This window comes from Grus americana, chromosome 11, assembly GCF_028858705.1.
Source record: "Grus americana isolate bGruAme1 chromosome 11, bGruAme1.mat, whole genome shotgun sequence".
Lineage (NCBI taxonomy): Eukaryota > Metazoa > Chordata > Aves > Gruiformes > Gruidae > Grus > Grus americana.
In genome coordinates, this window is record NC_072862.1 from 13,683,448 (window position 1) to 13,703,265 (window position 19,818).

The 19,818-nt window shown below is 53.6% G+C and overlaps 1 protein-coding gene across 1 annotated transcript; it reads right to left on the reverse strand.

Annotated features, from left to right (window-relative positions):
- Window positions 1-8,308: 8,308 nt before the first annotated feature.
- Window positions 8,309-18,435, reverse strand: RPN1 (ribophorin I). Its single transcript, XM_054838257.1, has 10 exons — window positions 18,043-18,435; window positions 17,031-17,095; window positions 14,209-14,515; window positions 12,951-13,160; window positions 11,809-12,001; window positions 11,377-11,476; window positions 10,971-11,109; window positions 10,656-10,775; window positions 9,943-10,188; window positions 8,309-8,908 (listed from the first exon to the last, which is right to left on the reverse strand). The coding sequence occupies exons 1-10, from the start codon at window positions 18,265-18,267 to the stop codon at window positions 8,726-8,728; spliced, it is 1,788 nt and encodes a 595-aa protein (XP_054694232.1). The 5' UTR covers window positions 18,268-18,435; the 3' UTR covers window positions 8,309-8,725.
- Between the last annotated feature and the right edge of the window lie 1,383 nt (window positions 18,436-19,818).

Consider the following 19,818-nt stretch of genomic DNA (forward strand, 5'->3'; position numbering starts at 1 on the left):
GGCTTGGCTCTGTGCTGACCCGGCTGAGCCGGCAAAACACCTCAAAACTCCAACCCAGGGCGGGCAGAGGCGGGGGAACAAGGTTCCGCCTCCAGGAGGTGCCTCCGGTGTTCCCCGTGTCCCCGGTCCCGGCCCTGCGGCGGGGCGAAGCGCGGGCCTGCAGGGACACCTGGTGGCTGCCGGCCCCGCTGCGCCCCGGGGAGCCGGGCGGGGGGACCCTCCGCGGGGCAGGGCTGCACCCTGGGGAGCAGGAGGTGCCTGCCTCTGGGAGCCGTGGCGGGGAATCGCCACGTTGAAATCCTGGGGTACGGCTGTGGGGGGTACGGAGGCTCGTTTTATGTACGGCGTCCCCCGAGCAGCTGCAGCTCCTTTTCTGCCGTAAGAAGGAGAAGAAGGGGAGCTAAAGACTTTTCATTCCCTTAGGCTGGGTGAAGAGTTGAGGAGAGGCATTTTCCATCTCAGCCCCTTTCTAGTCTGGTTTTCTTCTCCCCTCCTTGCAGGTCTGCAGGGGGAGTGGATGGATCAGCCAGCTGCAAGCACATGTTCGTGTGCTGACCAAGCTATTGCAAAGGCGATGCTCGCTTGTTTGTGAAGTTGGAGGTGGCCGGTGCCAGAGCAGACAGACAGTTCCAGGCACAAACAGCAGCGATGGGTGACTAAACCATCTTCTGTGAGCAACAAACGGTAAATCTTGCAGGAGCTAGGAGCTGAGAGATGAGTGTACACAGTGCCCGTGTGTCTCAGCTGTGTTTGTTCCCTCACCATATTTGTTGGACAACCAGCGATGCTGAATGCAGGTGATGAAAATCAAAGTCCACTTGCAAGTCATTAGCAAAGAATAAGGACAAGAAATTTCCTGTTCACAAAGCTGCCATGTTCAGGCACCCTGTGCCAGGTGCCTGGTGTCCCAAAGGTAGCAAAAGCTTCTGCCTGCTCTTCTCCTCTGGCACGGGAATGTCCCAAGGCCGAGGCTACACCAAATTTTGCATGGCCTGTGCCAGTGAAGGCAGGGGGCACTGCGGGTGCAGGAACCAGCAGGGAGGGGTTGAGCAGGGAAGGCAGGCAGGCTGCAAGCCCGGCTGGCTGCCCATGAGATGAGCATCATCTTCCTGTGTTCCTGGCTCCTGTGGGACAAGCTGGCTGCTGTTCGTGCTCTGTACTCACCGCCCGCAGAGGCGATGCGGTTCCCTTCGCCAGGGTGCTCCCGAGCTGATGGCCGGGATAAAGCAGAGAGGTTTTCCCATCCACCTGCCTGCTGGAGATCTGCAGCCTTGCTCAGGGACGAGGCTCACTCGTGCATTTATCTGGACAATGCTGAGTCCTGCCGCTCTGTCCTGCCAGTTTCTTTTCAAACAAGCCAGGTTTTATATCTCCCAAACGGCAGCCCCTGCTATCGGGGACCAATTTCTCGAGAACAGTGAGGTCTGTTAGGATGCTCGCTCTGATGCTCTGGGTCTATTATTCCTTTTTTAGCTTTAGCACCCAAGTAATTCACTTCCCCCAGTGCTGTACTCACTTGATCCTCCATACCTGAGCTTAAACCTTTCCCTGCTAATGGCTGCTAACCCACACCATGCAAAATGCTCTTTCAGCACCACCTCCTCAGCCCCCTCCAAATGCCTCCAGCTTGGACAATCTTCTGTGGTACAAAACATTACAATACAAGTGTGTTGGCAGTCATCAGTCCCCAGAGCAGCAGGAAAGCATGGTCTTGGCTGCCTGGGACCCTGTGGCAGCACAGGGTGGGGAGCAGAGATGTGTTCTCGGTGGCTGCCCATGGGTTTGTCCTAGCCCTTACCAGCATGCAAGGAACAGAGATGGGGGACAGGGATGAGTCCCCTTCCGCAGCAGGGTGAGGAGGGCTGTGCTGCTGTTGCACAGCCTCTGGGGGAGCCAGATGAACCGGGTGCCTGCCGGAAAACGACCCCTGGAGGAAAATCCACCCAGGGATTTTGGTGGGAGTTGCCTTTGACCCTCACCCTGAGCAGCTGGCTCTGCATAAGGACACCAGCCTGGCTTTTAGGAGCAACACCCTTTGGAGGCTGTCCCTGACCATTGCCATTTCCTTCGCTAGTCCCTTTTTCTCTTTGCATGGCAGGTTTACCAAAGAGGTGCCAAGCATCGCCTTCCCTGTCTCCTCTCTGAACCATCGTCACTGTAATGCTGCTCTCTGGGAGGTGAGCATGAAAATTCCCCCCCCCCCCCCCCCCGGAAGGATATTTGGTAAGACATCATCTCTGGTCTTCAGTCCAAGCCCAGCAAGCCCTGGACCACTCCAGTTTGGACCAGTTCAAGAGTCAGAGGGCAAGAAGTGCCCAGGGCCTTTTTGCTTGTCTACCTGGCTGAGAGCAAAGACTCGTCCTAATGACGCGCTCCAGGGCAGAGCCTTGCACAGCTCCCCAGTAGCCTCGTACAGCCAGGAACTGGGAAGGATGAGGAGAGAGGACCAAGTTGCGTCCCCTGGCAGATGGATGTGGTGGGGCTGGGTGATCAGAAGCATGATGACATGGAGACAGTCAGCAGAGCCCACGTGTCCAGGCCAACGCCTCCTCTCGGTGAGAAGGGACCCAATGCAATATGCAGTATGGCTGCTGCTTTAGCCATGAGCTCGCCACTTCTCTGCTGCCTACCCCTGTGCTCTTGGAGGCATTAGAAGGAGGGTCCTCTCTTTTGAGTGTCCCATGCTATGCCGAACTCAGAGGCATGGGATGCTCTTGGGTTGCTCTTCACTCAGGCTGGCTTTCTCCAGCCCATGGCTGTAGGGTTGATGCAGCCGCATCCCTGCTGGCCAAGTGATGCTCTGCATCTCGTGGCTCTGCCACGTGGGCCACCACCACACGCAGCCCTCCTGTCCCCATGGGAGGAGGATGCTCCCCACCGCCCAGGGAGCCCCTGGCACAGCAGCAGCTTCAGGCCAGACACTGCGCAGAGTCACACAGGTGGCACCTACAGGTGCTGTCACCTGAGCCAACACCATCAAAGACAGGTCTCGCCCACCACCACAGGTGAGGCCCGCGTGGTCCCGGTGGAGCTTCTCCAGTCACGGTGTGCACGGCCGCTGCCCTCAGGAGGAGGAGGCAGCTCAAAGACACAACATGGAGCCTGGTACAAGATGGCAGCAGGGCTGGGCAGGGAGGACAGGGGTCCCAGCGGTCCCACCATGGCCCCAGCGGGGTGGGCCACCTCGATTGTGCCTCGAGACCCTGGGGCGGCCCTGGAAGAGCTCCCCGGGCCCGGGGGACGTTTCCTGTTTGCTGCCCGCACTGAAGCATCGGCCCTTCAACCGCCGCCAGTCCTCTGCTTCCGGCAGGGGCTCCCGCCCGGAGCCCCCCTGCACTATCAGCTCGCCAGATGCCTTTTTCAGGATACTGTGGTAAAACTGTGCCGGGCAGGCGCTGTCATTTGGGGTTTTCTCTCGTGTCAGCCTCGAAGACAAATTGGACGAGGAGGAGCGAGGGGGGGGGGGAGAGAAAAATAATGCATTTAAACAAAAAAAAAAAAAAAGAAAGATGCTTGCCGCCATCCTCAGCTGGGGCTGGCCCACGTGCTGGCGTGGCAATGGGTCCCCCAAGCGGCGGGGCCAGCGGTGGGCCAGGGCCGGGGCAGGCTGGGGTGGCCGCCATGGTGGTGCAGTCTCCCTGGGCGGTGTCGGCCTCTAGTGGTGGCGGAGATGGTGAGGTGCCATGGTGGCACAACGGGCCCCATGGGCCCCACCAGCACCATGGGGACCTTATCCCGTTCCTCCTGGCACTGTAGCCTGCTGGGACATGGTCCTACAGGTACTGCCACCTGGTGGGACATGGTCCTCTGGATCACAGTCCACCCCGCGATCGCAAAGGAACAGGAGCTGCAAGAAGGGGTATGAGATACCCTAGCATCCCTCAGCCAGCCGGCAGCCCAGGGTGACCTCAAACCAGTCAGGTGCCCCTTGGGCCACCAGTCTGCAGCCACAGATGGTGCTGAGCAGCTGCCAGACTGGGTGGACTGGGAGCCGGGCAGCCCTGCTGGGGACAGTAGGAGGGAAATGGTGAAAGAGCACGTGGGGAAGTCTGTCTGTCCATGGAGCCATGCAGGGGTGGCTGCCAAGTCTGCCATGGGGCTGGGGTACCTGTGAAGTGGCAGGGTCAGGTTGGCTGGAAGAGGCATTGCTAAGCCAGGTGTGCTTTTGGATGTGCTTCCTCAGAGATACGGAGACATGGCACCCTCCCAGAGCCAACCACAGACCTGCAGGATTTGCTCTGAGTTAAGCCCGATGATTTTATTTGGTTGGATAAAAGAAATAATAAAAAAGGTTGTTGTTCCCTGTGGAGCAGAGGGAAGGGGAGGAGAGACAGAAATGTTGCAGAAATAGTACTGGGCTATACCCACCCACAGATGGATGGATGGGGGGCTGGCTAGGGCTGGAGGGGGTGTGTGGGCGTTACACAGCACCTGACTATAAAACCCAATTTTCTCTCCAGCCCCTGAGTCTGAACATCCACTGGAGGATGGGTTGGACCTCCTGGGTGTGTCTTCAGCTCTGTAGTTTCCCTTGGAGGACTATCAGTGAGAAGTCAAAGAAGGAGAAGTAGTTCTCTGGCCGTCCAGGATGCCCAGGAGAAGCTTGGAGTGTTTGGAGCACCCTGGTGAGAAGGGGAGCTGTGGGGTGTGGGGAGGCAGGGGTGAGCAGCGAGGAGGCAGAGGGGAGCAGCAGGGAGGCAGGGGGAGCAGCGGGGAGGCAGGGGGGAGCTGCGTGCCACCCTGTGCAAGGCAGGTGGCTGCACTGAGCTGGGGACCTGAAATCATGGCTGCTCGCTTTCACCGGCAAATCTTGCATTTGTGTGGTTTCCTTTTCCTTCTTCTACATATACTTTTTTTTTTTTCCTTCTCTCTTCATTTTGTTCCCTTTGCTTTGAAGGCAAATTGCAGCCCTTCCAACCTTTTGGTTCCAAACTCTGCACAGGATCAAAACTAATCACGGAGTTCCAGCAGGGCTCAGCTTTAATTACCCATGAGATGTTAATCTGCTGGAGGGTCTCAAGTGCTCCTTTATCTGAGCCTTCCTTTTTCTTTTCCTTCTGCTGCTCCGCATTTCTCCTGACAGATGCCTCCCAACTCCTCATAGCCTCCCCAGGCTATTTTTTTTCTGAATAAGATCACAAGTGAACTTCCTAGTCCAGAAAAGCTTTTGTGCAGAGCAGCAGAGACAAAGCCCAGTCCTTTTGCAGCTCTCAGCCCTCTCTTGAAGGCCTGGCTGTTTCCAGAGGCAGCAGGATGGAGGTTGTCCTCTCCATCAGCTTGGGATTCACCCTGCCCACAGGTCTCAGGTTAGATGCCACGAGCATGACTGAAGGGAAGAGGAGCCCTCGTGCCTGGGTTCCCTGGTGTCAGTGCCTCCATGCCTGCCCAGCGCTGGCTGTGATGCTTTGGGAACCTGCTGGCTCCGGTTCCTCACACTTGATGAGCTGCCAGGCCTGGAAGAAATAAAGGATATCCTTGGAAAGCAGCAGCTGGAGTTCAGGGAGATCCCACAGCCAGCCAAAAATGGTGCCAGCAAGGCCATCCCTGGCCCAGGACCTGCTGGACTGGCCCTGATGGCAGAGGCCAGCATGGTGACACTGGCTGAAGGATGCAGCAGCGGCAGGACCAAAGCAAGCACAGCCTGAGACACGTGGGGGAGAGACTGAGCTCCCTGATGGCTCTGCTGACAGGGACTCTTTCAGACTGCCTTGCAGCAGCTCCTTCCTAGGAAGTCAGTCCTCAGTGGGCACCTTGGGACACACATCTGGCAAGGGGCTGCTTCTGTGCTTATCCCTGGGGGCTGAGCAGGGAGATCATTTGAAACCTCCTTAGATCCTGGTTTGTAAAACCCAGGCGCAAGAGAGATTTTGAAGTCAGATCCCCTCAGGCTCTCAGAGCTGAGGGGGAGGATAGCAGGAGATGGACAGCTGACTGCCCTTCTGACCCAATGGCCCTCCCCATTTTTCCCTCACCCCATGGACTGGCTGCTGCCCCCTTTAAATTTGGCAGAGACAAACAGCTGCTGCCCTAATTGATCCATTTGCTGCTATCAAGTGCTGTTGCTCTGGCTCTTCCCCAGCTTCTGCCGATGCTGACCTCCTGGGTAGATGCTTTTTTTCCCTCCTCCTTTTCTAGTTTATTCTCAGGCGTCCAGAAATTGCTCTGGTTTCTAGGTCGCTCTGCTGCTGTGTGTTTGTTGAAGGGGGTTCCCTGGTGTGTGTGCTGTTGTGAGTTATTGTCACATGTTGTGGAGGCCCAGCTACTCTTTTCACAGCGCTCGGCAGGAGGGCTGCATGCTTTGGGGTGCGGGGTGCCTCCTTGCTGTGGCTCCTCAGCAGCCCCGGGGGCTGCTGGCACAGGGGAGCAGGTACAAAGGCTGGGGACTCCTCTGGGGGATGAAACTCACCTTGGGGAATGTCTCCATCCCATTTCATAACCCAGTTGAAAGGCATGTAGGAGGCAGAGCCTGTCTCCCGGGGGTCTCCTGCCCACCCCAAAGACCCATGCTGAGCCCCAGAGCAGGGACATCCCTGGGCCACTTGTCCTGAACTGCCCTTTCCCTGCGCATGAGCTGGCCCCGAGGGAGCAGCACTGGGGGCAGAACGGGCTCAGGGTGTGGGAGGGCGGCAGAAGGGATGTACGGGGAGAGGAGTAAAGCATCTCTTTTTGCAGCGGCTGTTTTATTCTCAGCCTCTGGAATTGGGACAGCTGTCCTTGGGGACCGGAGGCCTTTTTTGCTGGGGCTGGCTGCATTCATCCAGCCTATTTATAGCTGCTGTCTCTGCAGCCGTGCCTTCCATTAAGAAGCAGGCTGCCCAGCAGCCGTTGAGGGCTGAGGTGTATGCTGATCGAGCAGAACCCCTGGGGCTAGGGAGGGAAAGACAGAGACACACCATCAACCCCGGGGGGCTTTGATGTGATGGGCACGATGAGCTCCACTGCACCCTCGGGGGTCTGGGCTGCCAGGAGGCCATGCAGAGGTGGGATGTGGGGAAAGAAGCGTGGCACTGCCTTTCCTGTGCCAGGGGGAATGGAAAGTTAAGGATGTCTCTGGGATCATCAGTTTGATCCCTCTTCTCCTGCCCTGGACCTGCCTGTGTTGCCTGGGGTGCGACACGCAGTCCCTGTCTGGCTTTGGGTGCCCCGGTACCTCCCTGAGTACTGTGCGTGTGGTTTGGCCCAATGGGTTAATGATGATTTATTTGATTTTAGCCGTTGGTCATCTCCACCCTGGTCAGGCAAGGCTTGTGGTTTCAGGGTTTCCAACAGTACCTGTGCAGGGAGCAGAGAGGCATAGTAAAGGGCAGGGACAGTGCGTCTGTGAGACACCTTGGCTACGTGGGCCGGGGACAGGCATTGTGGGTGGCCTGGCAAGGGCTGGAAGAGTGTCCAGCTATGCGAGCAGGTCCAGGCACAGGGCTTGTAGACAGCACCAGGCCATGGAGGCATGTTTGCCCCAAGCCTCACACAGAGCCAGCACAGGAACCGTGGCACACCTTTGCTCCCAGCACAGCCACTTCTGCCACTAGTATCCTCAGGGGTGCCTTAGATCGCTCTGGTGTAGCCGTGTTCTTGCCCAGTTTGTAAGCAGCCTCCAGCTCTTCAGCCGAGTGTGCTTCCCACAGGTGGCCATGGATGTCCAATGGAGAGGGCTGCACCCCACTTAATCACCCCTGCCCTGCAGAAACATCCACCCTCAGGGCAGGGCATCAGCAAGAAAGGCAGAGGGTCATTCCCCATTCTGCTCTTCTCCGGGCCTTTCTGTACTGGGATGTCAAACAGCTTTGGCAAACAATAAGCCGTGCACTTGGACCAGGGAAGACCTACATTGCAGTCCCTCCAGCCAGCTCTGGGGTGTTTAGCAGTGCAGTACAGAGGTATAGGAAAACATTTCCTATGAGATGGAAATTATCAGGGAATTGCACACACCCCTCAGGGTATCCAGGTGTAAGCAAGGGCCTACTTGGACAGCAGAAGGGACACAGAGACTGCCATGACATGCAGCAGGGAAGCATAGCACGTGGTGACAGGTTAGCAGGAGGGGTTGCATTGTGTATTTTTTTCTCCCTGTGAGGCTGTAGGGAACAAGGGCTTGGCTTTCTCCCCTGCCTGGGTTGGGGATTTGTGAGGAGGCAGTTTTGTCTTCAAGGCACACAGCTGATGGGAGGCAGGAGCAGTCAGGGCTGAAGTCTGGTCTCCAGGGATCTGCACTGCCTGGCTGTGGGCAGGACAGGACCAACCTGCCCTCTGCCCCAGCACCGCTGCCTCCCCCACCCCTACAGAACACATAAAGGCGAGGCAGTGGCGGTTTTATTTCAAAGTAGAACAAAGTTATCTTTTATTCTTTCTGGAGATGCAACATTCAGATTTGCCACGAGCATGCCTGTGCTCAGACTGGCTGTTTGTGTGCGTTTAGTCAGGGCACATCTATACAGGGAAAACCGAAAGCGGGAGACTGTTTTATAACCTGGCTGAGCCCCACCTCTGGTAAAGAAACCCTGTTACCCAGCCAAACAGCATGATGTCATGGTCCCTTGCACAGCACATGTTGCTGAGCAGACAGGCTCTACAGAAAAACCTAAAACCAAAACATACTTTCAGACATTTCACATCAACTTTTCCCCTAATTTTGCTGGGAAGGAGTTTTGGCTCAAAGTGTATCCACTCCCAGGCTTCTCATTTCACTCCATACCTCTCCCTTCCACCCAGCTGTCAAACCAGACAGTTACAGTGCATCAAGGATGTTGTCGATTTTGGTGACCAGGTCCTGGCGCTTGTTGGAATGCATCTTCTCATTCTCGATGTACGTGTCCTTCTTGAGCTTGCCAGCTACCAGCCGCTCAGCCTCGACCGAGGACTTCAGAACAAGCTCTTTGACTTGGCCATCAAGCTTCTGAATCTCACTTACCTTATAGGAGTGAGAAACAAAGGGAGTATTAGAGGAGACAAAAAAACAGCCCTAAAGTGAAGCTGTAATAGAAGAGATGGTAAAGGTGGAGCAAAAGATTAAGTCAATGCTAAGTGGAAACATCTCCAGTCCCTGAGTATTGCCTCCTGAGCCATCACCTCTCTTTGGCATCGCATTATGAGGAACATTTCATGAATGGATAAGTAAGCAGTGCAGATAAAAAGGCTCTGAGGACCCAGGAGCCATACTGGCAGGAGACAGGTGCGATGACTGTTAAAGAATGTTTAATGATAGATTTTGAAGGCTTCAAGCTAAATTGCAACTGTGACAGCTAGAAGCTCTGTCCCTACAGTTAATGTTGATGGTGTGAGAAGCTGGTCTGTAATGACAGAGCTACTCCTTGAGTTAGTAACAGATTAGGCAAGGTGGCTGTTGGTTGAATGGACCTTAGAGACTGAAGTGTCCCTCACTTGGGGTTAAGTGCTGTTCCAGATAAGTAAGTGTTGAAATACAGTGGAGTGAGGAAAGGATAGTGGGTGCGTGCTCACTGTGCCACGGCTTTCAACATGGTATAGCAAAATACCCCGAGGAGCATCATGTTACCAAAATTCTGTCAGCACCAAATTCACATGTGCAAGAAGAGAAGAGATGAGGGAGAAGATTTTGGGCTGGCTGGTGTCAGTAGTAAAGTCAGAACTGATAATGTGTTGATAGTTTCCATTTTTGCCTAAGTGTCACTGCCATGAGCTCAATGAGAAGCATCAGGATTGTGTTACAAAAGCATTCATCTGTACTCGTGCAGCTGGTTCAAGGGCTGTTTAAGAAACAGCACAAGCAGCTGTTTACCAGCAGCACTTACAGGGCAAAAAGACTAAACTGATCTTCACACCCCCTGGCAAGGATCAAGCCATTTTCAGAGGAAAAGAAAAGTAAATATATTGGCTGCAGAAACTAAACCCCAAATTAAAACTCACCTAGAATACTTGATAGAGCCAAGAATAGCAGAGCTTAAAAAAAACCCTGGAATTTCTTACTTTATCACATAAGTCAGAGCCTTCTGTCTTCAGTTTAGACTGCAGAGAAGCTATTTCATTTGTCAGGGCCTTGTGCTCCGTCTCCAAAGCCTTTTTGCCGCTGTTCAGGGTGGAGATGTCCCGTGACTGCTTGTATTTATTCACTGCTTCATCAAAGTGACGGTACAGCCCAAGTCTCTTGTTCACCAGAGTGAGCACTTGCTCTGTGATGCAGGCAACCTTCATCCTAGCTTCAGCAGCTGGATCCTGCAAGAGGACAGAAGGGAAGATCAAAGCAGTCGTATCTTTGATCTGCATCAAGCCACACTTGCAGTCTGCCACAGAACCATTACAGAAACTGCTCCCTTTCCAATTAAGTCAACTGACAGTAATTAGGTGAATGGTACAAATACTGACTAGGGCAAGCACCTTTCAGCACCCAGCCAAGCCCAACAAATAGCTTAACGGTAAGTAAGTTAAAATGTTGCAGAAAGAGAATTGCGGACATCCCTGCTTCTCAGGGAGGGATTCCTTTTCAGGTTATCCTTAGCACACCAGTTCAAGCCGTGCAGGAGTATCAATGCTCAGGTAGCATAAAATCAGGACTCCATTTAAGCATCTAGTAAGATATCAAATCATCAGGAACATTCAGTGAGAATTACTGGTATGAAAATCTCCAGCCACCAGCTGAGTAAGCCACTAATGCTCCCACAGAGCCCTTCATCATACAGCACCTTAGTGATGGAGAAATCCAGCCTCACGTAGACGATCACAGTGAAGAACAAGATGTAAAAAGCTCCAACCACCAACAGAGGCTCCTGCAGCATCAAGATTTTGTTGAAGGTGTAATGAACCTAGAAGAGAAGTTTGAAACACTGAGGAGTGACCCACGTTACTATGGGAGAGAACTCCTCTCCTCACGCAGCAGCGGAACTGGCCATGCAGTCCAGCAAGTATGTATTTCTGGAACCCGACAGGTGTTCTGACTGTGCCACTGAATACAGAGGAGGCACAACTGCTCAGGCAAACCATGCAGAGGCCACGCTTACCACGATGTCTTGGATGTGCTGCTCCACCAGGTTGCTCTTGTGTGCCACAATAACTGGACGTCCAAAAGTGTCCAGGTAAGTGTAGTGAAGCTCGTCTGAAGCACGATTGATTTCATAGGGGCTGTCCACATGGATATTCCTGTGAATAAAGCCAGAGTCCCATATGACTCTACAGCAGTTGAGATGATGTAACCTGGGACTTGGCTGGCCAACCACTGCCTCTAGCACAAGGCCAATTATGCAGTTTAAACAACACTCTAAAAGGAAGCAAAGCTGCGTTCCAAGGTCTCCTCTACATGCACGGTCATGGTTTTGTTTCACTGTCCTGAGGCCATTAGAGCAGGCTGGAGAATTGCCACCAACACAGCATCGTCTGCAGTAACAGGCCAGGAGTAATGACACTTACTTGGCACCTTCTGGCAGGATGATCTTGACAGTCAGAGAGTCTGTAACTTGCTCATCAAACACGTGGTCGACAAACCTCATTTTCAAGGCATACTGGTCACCTAAGAGAGTGCAGACCAGAGGGTGGTTACAGTTCCTCAAAGACCAAGGGGCAGCCTTGAAGCTCAGCTCCACACAGAAGCACGAGCAGCATTCGGATGTGTACACTGTGCAGCAGGGGGCATTAGCTCACTCAAGTATATTTTAACCAGATGTCTACAAAAACCTGAAGGAAGCACAGAAAAGAAGGTGGATTTGCATATTCTAGAAATAATATCTAGCAACTGTTGTTGCTAAGGTGCAGCATACCACAGCTTTGAATTCTTTACTGCACAGCAACGACCTTTAAACACAGAGAAGAAGGTTTCTTATTCCCTTTCCCTGTGCCACCCACCCAGATTGTAGAGGTATTCGTAGCTTGGCAGGTTATAGCCAATGATGTAATGGGTTTTCCATCCTCCAAAAAGTGGGAAGCGGGGACGGATCTCCATCTCCACGGAGTCATCCAGGACAAGGAGGTGGCTGGTGGAGATGTTTCCGATTTCATCTCTGTAATAGACATCCTGAGCAGCAGCTGGGAGAATGGTCTGTACGGAGAGAAGCAGCAGTCAGTGCACTGGCTAGGAGTTATTTTCAGTGAAATTGGCAAACCCAATAATGGCTGTTAAGCATCAGGAAACTGCGCTCCCACATGAGAGATGACAAAATGCCCATTCAGTTGCAGTGAGTGGTAAAATTGTGCTATTATAAGCAATCAGCCACAGGAGCGGCTGCCAGCACTAAAATCACTTGGCCTCTAAATGAACGTGCTTTCTCCAGCCCAGTTTCAAATATCCCAGACAGCAAGGGATCTCATCATGCCCACCAGGACAGCAATTCCCTTTTCACTCCAGCCCACTGCCCTAGAGCTCACTGAGCTCGCTGGCTTTACGCTTGGCAAAATGAGATTTCTGTTTGGCTGCACCACCTTAGAGAATTACAACAATGGCTCCTGGAGGCTTCAAGCAGTAAGAAAGGTTTTGGTTCAGATGAAAACACATAATACTTTTCACATCTGGCTAGCAGAGGCACAGCTTTAACTCTTGTTGAGTGCTTTGTGAGCAAGGAATGAATGGTGACTTTCCAATTAATACTGTTAAACATGAGGATATGACAGAGAAGGCAAGTCTGAAAATAAGAGGGTGGGGACAGAATGAATGGCCCTTGCACAGTCAAATACAGAAAGCAGAGCTGTCAGCACAGGGATTAAGGGTTTTAGAGGGCCCCTGAGACTGGAGGAGTGGGAGTGTGGAGAAACACTACATGCCCTGGTATATACGGTTTGTTTGGCCAACAGATGCAACCTCCTAATTCCACCTCGAAAAGCTATTCCCATCTAGCATGAACCTTCTCTGAAAACAGATGAGAGCTTTAATATTCCCTTATTACCTGGGTATGGTTACTAAAGAAAAGGCAAAGGAAAAGGACAACTCTATTTGGGGATGCAAGAAAGGGCGAAGCCACAGCAAAAAAAAATAAATTATACAAAATGTCAACCTTAAAAGACTTGACAGAAGAGATCCCGCTGTCTGGCTGTCTCTGGTAGTCGTATCTGGAGAAAGGCCCCTTCAGCACTGCTCCTGTGTGCTTTAAATCAACCGTCTCTTCAACTGCAATGTTCCCCCAGTGAGACACCTCGATGACTCGGGTCATACTGGTGATGGTCAGGAATGGACTGTTATTTTCATAGTGCACCTTCAGAGTGTCCTAACAAGGTAAAAAGATAAGCTATTAGACCTGAAGCCCCTCTACTCCACTCTTGTGAGACCCCACCTGGAGTACTGCATCCAGCTCTGAGGGCCCCAGTACAGGAGAGACATTGAGCTGTCAGAGCAAGTCCAGAGGAGGGCCACGAAGCTGATCGGAGGGCTGGAGCACCTCTGCTATGAGGACAGGCTGAGAGAGTTGGGGTTGTTCAGCCTGGAGAAAAGGCGGCTCTGGGGAGATCTAATTGTGGCTTACCAGTACCTGAAGGGGCCTACAGGAAAGATGGTCAGGGACTGTTTATCAGGGAGTGTAGTGACAGGACAAGGGGGAATGGGTTCAAGCTGAAGGAGGGTCGATTTAGATTAGATGTTAGAAAGAAATTCTTTACTGTTGGAGTGGTGAGGTACTGGAACAGGTTGCCCAAAGAGGCTGTGGATGCCCCATCCCTGGAAGCGTTTAAGACCAGGTTGGATGAGGCTTTGGGCAATGTGGTCTAGTGGAGGGTGTCCCTGCCCGCAGCAGGGGGGTTGAAACTAGATGATCTTTAAGGTCCCTTCCAACCCAAACCATTCCATGATTCTATGATAAGTAAGGAGCAACCTCCCCTCACAATTATCTGTCTCCATGTCCCACGGAGAAACCTCCTTGACAGACTCTGCAGAGAGGTGAAGCTGACTGCGTGGGAAGGTTTGAGCCACCCCAGCCCAGTTCACAGAGGGTACTGGGTGCCTGGGGTGTACTCATAGCACATCTGGCTGAGTTGTAACAGTGAGGGAGATGATAGAGATGCAGTCTTCCCCATTGCCAGAACCATGCACAAACTGGCTTGATTTGCTCTCTGGACACCAAGCAGCAGTCAGCAATCACATCTGTAGCAGGAGCACCTTGCTGGAGCACATGTTCCTAGCCTGCATGCAGGCCAACTCAGGCTTGACCTGCAACTCTTACATGAAAGCCTCCACTTCACACTCTCCCGCCTCTCAGATGCGGGTGCCATGCTTGCAAGATGCTCTCAGCAGAGTCACAACCTCTTTGCACAAACAATTACCTGGCTGTATGGGGGAATGTCCTTGAAGGGGCCATATTCAATCATGTCTTCAGTGCGGGAAGGGTTGCCCAGCTTGGTGTAACTCTCCACATTCCTAGAGGCCAGTTTGACCCGGGTTGTTTGGGTCTTGGTGAAGTATGGTGAGTAGAAATAGTGATTTCCTTCAAAGACCACAAACTGCTTCTCACTCTGGGTGATGTGGGTGGGGTAGGGCTGCAGGACGTGCGTGAAAACCATTTCAACAGATACACGGACCTTGGCTCCCGGTGCCAAAGGAGATGGCAGCTTCACAGAGAAGAATTTTCCACTGGAAGGGAGAACAGGTAAGTCATGTGAGATGTCCCAACAGAGTCATCCGATCCAAACCCTGCAACATCCCCTGTGGATGGGAGCCCATATATCATACATATCGTGTCACCAGAGGGTGTGCTTACTCTGGAGTGGGGAAGCAGGACAGGAGTGAACTGTGTCCAGGCACCACTACAATCTTTGCTTCACAAAAACACCTGGCTCCCATTTTGGAAAGGGAATGGTGTCATACTCCCCTGCCTAGTTCTGCACTTATAAAGCATGCTTTAGCAGCTTCTTCTCCAGATGACAAGAATGGTCTGAATCAGAGGAAGCATGTGCAAAAGTCCAGAAGACAAATCACAAACATCTTAAGCATCTGTTCCCACAAAGTCTGTTCAGCCTTTTGTCCACAGGATCTGAAACTAAGGAATGGCCAGAAAACGAGCATGGTTTTGGACTGAGGTTCTACAGAAAGGATCGAGATTTCACCAAACCTGTAAGGATGCACCAGATGGACCAAGATGATGACAGAAATGAATGAACTTCAAGTCATGCCTGGTGGCCCAGGAGCAGGATCACATGAGGCCTCCAGGTATGTCAGAAACCATGGTCTACCTTAGCAAGTTAACCTCACAGCTACTATCCTCTTGAAACCCAGTAGTGCTGTGCTTCTGACCCTCTTTACGAGCACCCTTTATTTCTCAGCTCTCACGGCTCAGAAAGCACGCGCCTGCCCAGTCTTGCAGTGTATGCGCAATATCCCAAGCTTGGCAGTGCAGAGCCTCATGCAAAAGACAACAGCACCCTCTCTCCCTGCAGCAGGCAGCAGACTGCTGGGCCACAGTACCCAGCGCACTGCAGTACTCCCTACATTGTGAACTGAGCAGTGCTCTAGGGACACAGCCAAAGGGCACTGTGTTGGGTTTGCGTGGCAAGGTTTTGGTAGCGGGGGGGCTACAGGGGTGGCTTCCGTGAGAAGCTGCTAGAAGCTCCCCCTGTGTCTGACAGAGCCAATGCCAGCCGGCTCTAAGACGGGCCCGCCGCTGGCCAAGGCCAAGCCAATCAGCGCCTCTGTGATAACATATTTAAGAAGAAGAAAAAACACTTAGAGAGAGAGCTTTTGCAGCCGGAGAGAGGAGTGAGAAGATGTAAGAAACTCTGCAGACACCAAGGTCAGTGCAGATGGAGGGGGAGGAGGAGCTCCAGGTGCCGGAGCAGAGATCCCCCTGCAGCCCGTGGTGAAGACCATGGTGAAGCAGGCTGTCCCCCTGCAGCCCATGGAGGAAGGATGAGGGGGTGTAGCGATTCCACCTGCAGCCCGTGGAGGACCCCACGCCAGAGCAGGTGGAGGCACCTGAAGGAGGCTGCGGCCCGTGGGAAGCCCACGCTGGAGCAAGGTCCTGGCCTGACCGGTGGACCCGTGCAGAGGGGAGCCCACGCCAGGGCAGGTTTGCTGGCAGGACTTGTGACCCCGTGGGGGACCCCACGCTGGAGCAGTTTGCTCCTGAAGGTCTGCACCCCGTGAGAGGGACTCCATGCTGGAGCAGGGGAACGATGAGAGGAGTCCTCCCCCTGAGGATGAAGAAGCGGCAGAAACACCGTGTGATGAACTGACTGTAACCCCCATTCCCCATCCCCCTGTGCCGCTGAGGGGGGGGAAGGTTGAAGCCGGGAGTGAAGTTGAGCCCGGGAAGATGGGAGGGGTGGGGGGAGGTGTTTTAAGAGTTGATTTTATTTTCTCATTCCTCTACTCTGTTTTGCCTAGTTATAAATTAGATGAATTCCCTCTCTAAGTTTGGTCTGTTTTGCTCGTGACGATAATTAGTGAGTGATCTCTCCCTGTCCTTATCTCGACCTATAAGCATTTCGTTATGCCTTTTCTCCCGTTTAGTGAATGAGGGGAGTGAGAGAGCGGCTCTGGTGGGCACCTGGCCCCCAGCCAGGCTCAACCCACCACAGGCACTTAGAATCTCTCTGTAATCACCACCACCAATCATTTGAGACCTCAAAAGGGAACAATGCGTAAGACCATGACCATAGCTATAATGTTCTCTTACCTGATGTCCCTTAATAAAGGAACAGGGCATTACTTAAGGCACTGGGTACAAGAGACTAAGCACAGCTGAGCCCACTTGAAGGCAGATGAATTGCATTTAAGAGAGACATCCTCTCCCTTAAGGCTTTCCCCTCATTAGCAGCCTTGGGTGGCTGTAAGAAGCAGGTATGTGCTGGGCTTAGTGCAGAGATCTAAACCCACATGGTTCTCTGCAAAGGGAAGAGCATCTCAGGGAGAGGAGCAAGTTCTATAGGGACCTCTTGGGCTGCAGGAATTGGGTGTGGCTGCTTGTGTGAACTGTGTTCCCTGGCTCTGTAGCACCCCAGGACACAGCCTGAGTACAGAGTGGATCTTTTCAGGAACAAAAAAACTCCAGTATCTGTGGGACTGGGGTAGTACTTCTGCTCCACTGTGAGGATGATGGTGGAACCCCCATGCACAACTCTGGGTACTGACCTAAGAGGGTGACGCTTACCTTTTGCCCTTAACTTTAGTCTCTCTCACTTCCAAGGTGTTCTCCTCTTCTTCCTCACCCTTTACCTGTTCCAAAATACAGACTGATCAGTGCGCTGTTAAGTTTAAAAGACTTAGCATGTCCAGGGCAAACTCCTTACAGTTCCTATCCACTTTTTATGGGGATGCCCCCCATAAAGTACAAGCTGATAAGTAACTATCTTATAAAAAAAAAATAGCCCTTTTATGATGTTTTTCATTAATACAAATTGCAGTGTGCTTAGTGTGCAAGAACAGATACTGGAGATTTCTGACAAACCTCTCCAGTTCCCCTCAGCCTGGTTCCCAAGCCAGCACAGTCACTGTAACTTGTGCAAATGAGAGTCTCAGTCAACTGTGTTTGTGATTTCTCTTGCATGTTTTCTGCAGTGGCTAGGGAGCGAGCAGGCCACGGGAATTTGACTTGGGCAGCAAAAACGACATCAGTGCAAATGCTCCTGGGATTAGAAGAGCCCTACTGCACGTACGTCCCGTAGGGTAAGAGGTTGCCCCCCCCGGGCCTGCCCTAGCTGGGGCTGCAAGCACCGCTCCCCCCGAGGGGCTGCGGCTGCTCTCCTTAAAGCAGTAGCGACGTTAATGAGCATTTCCCTCGACTCCTTCATAGCTTCCCAGACCTTACCACCTCGGCCATTCCCCCCGCTTTGTTCCGTATAACGACAGAAACCCTTAGCTTCAGTATTTACAAGGCAGTGGGAGCACTGGAGGAGCAGTGCGGCCAGCGCTGGCTGGACGCCGGACGAGGAAGCCTCTTCCCGACCGCCACGCCGGCTGCCGGCGGAGCCCGTGCGGAGGGCGGGTCACAGGCGGCAGCGCCCGGGGCCGCAGGGCGGCGGGAGCCGGGAGCGCGGCGCTGTGCCTACGTGTCCCTACGGGCGGCCGAGCCCGGGCAGCGCCCGAGGCCGTGCCGCGGCCCCTTCCCTCACCCCCGAGGAGCGGGACGCCGTCCCCCGCTGCCCCTCGCGGCTTGAGCTCACCTGCACGCCCAGGTAGGCCAGGCGGGGCTCCAGGCCGGGCTCCAGCGCCAGCAGGAAGGCTGAGGCGGCCGTGCCGCCCGCCGCGTTGGCCAGGCTGAGCTCGGCCGAGACCTTGGCCAGGTGAGTGCTGAGGTCCACGGAGCGCCGCGCCTCCTCCAGCAGCAGGTCGGCGGCGGCCCCGGCGGCCGCCAGGCAGAGGAGCAGGCGGCACAGCAGCCCCGCCATGGCCGACACACCGCACGGGGAGGGCACAAGATGGCGGCGCCCGCCCTGTACGGGGAGGGCACAAGATGGCGGCGCCCAGTGATGAACGAGGTTCACGATGGCGGCGCCCAGCAGCGCTAGAGTTCCCCCCGCGAGGTGGGGCGGCCACGCGAGAGCCTGAGGAGAGAGGCTGGGCTGGAGGCAGGGCTGCGGCGGGCCCGGCCCCTCCAGAGCGCCGATCTGGCTCTGTCTTCCCGCAGCCCCGGGCGGCCACGTCCCTCCCCCGGTGCTTTGCGACGCCCAGGGCGCCCAGGTTCCTGCGGTGCGGCGGGGCCCACGCCCCTGCTGAGTTCCCAGGCCTGGCCAGGCCTCGGGCCTGCCAAGCGCCAGAGGGGCGGTGGCCGCTTTCTCGGCCCGGCTGTGGAAAACCGCTGCGGAGCCTGAAAAGGAGCAAAAACTAGTTCTAACAAATAATACGGGATGGTCAGGGCATCCATGTGTTTTTAAGTCTCCTCTCCAGCCACTGCACGCAGAAGTTTTCTCCTCGCTTTTAGCCAAAGCTGGCTCTTGCCAGGGCTCTGACAGCAGCAGCTTCCAGTGGCCAAAAGCTTAAAGCCTGGTGGTGGCACCGCATGTGAGATGGCACTGGAGAAGGGCAGTCAGCACAGCCAGCACTGAGATTTAGCACCAGAAATGGTGTTACAGTGCTTTTGATTAGGCTGCTGAATAAATGAGCCACAAATTGGGACAGTTTGTCTCACTGGCATACTGCTGTTCTGTAAGGCGAGGTTTTACACAAGTAGATTTTAAGCTGAATCCAAATCTGCTAAAAAACACTGATAATTGAGAGCTAAATGATGCCAGAGTAGAAGTGCTGCAAGCAGTCGAGGCATGGTAATAACCCATCCTGAGCTAGCTTAGGCAAAGAGAGCTGGAGAAAGGAAAATGTTACTGGTTTAACACATGACTGGGGAAGAGGTGATTGACACTTTATTCCCAAATATCTAAAGCAGATAAAAGCAAGAAACGGATGTTATCTGCCGTGATTGCCGGAGCAGGGCTTTTTGCCTGTGAGCCCTGTGGGACAACAGGCTTTTCATGTTTGCATAATGTGATCCTTTCTTTAAGATCTTAATATGAGTCACGGACATAATTCTTTGAATTGGCCTGAGATTGCCAAGTATCGGAAGGGGATTTCCTAAATGTGAGTTTGGATCTGGACTCAAATAGCCCCTTGGCAAAGACTAAATAAAATGGGATGTCTCCTGGTGTGCTGTGTTCAAGGCACCATCACCTCTTAACTGGCCTTCCCTTTCCCCCTTCCCGCTCCTCCCAATTCCTATCATGGAAATTTTCTTGGCAAATGACTTCAATTTCCCTTTGATTTATTTAGGCACCAGACCTGTGAATTTGGCACCTGGCCCTGCCAGCAGCAGGGCTATCTTCCAGCAGCACAGCAGGAGATGGTCGCAGGGATGGGTGTTCAGCTCCTCAGCCTCGTGCTTCCAGCTAGGGAAATGTTCCAGGTCCCTCTGCTCTCCAGGAAAAGCGTGTTTATCTTGGCCTTTTTTC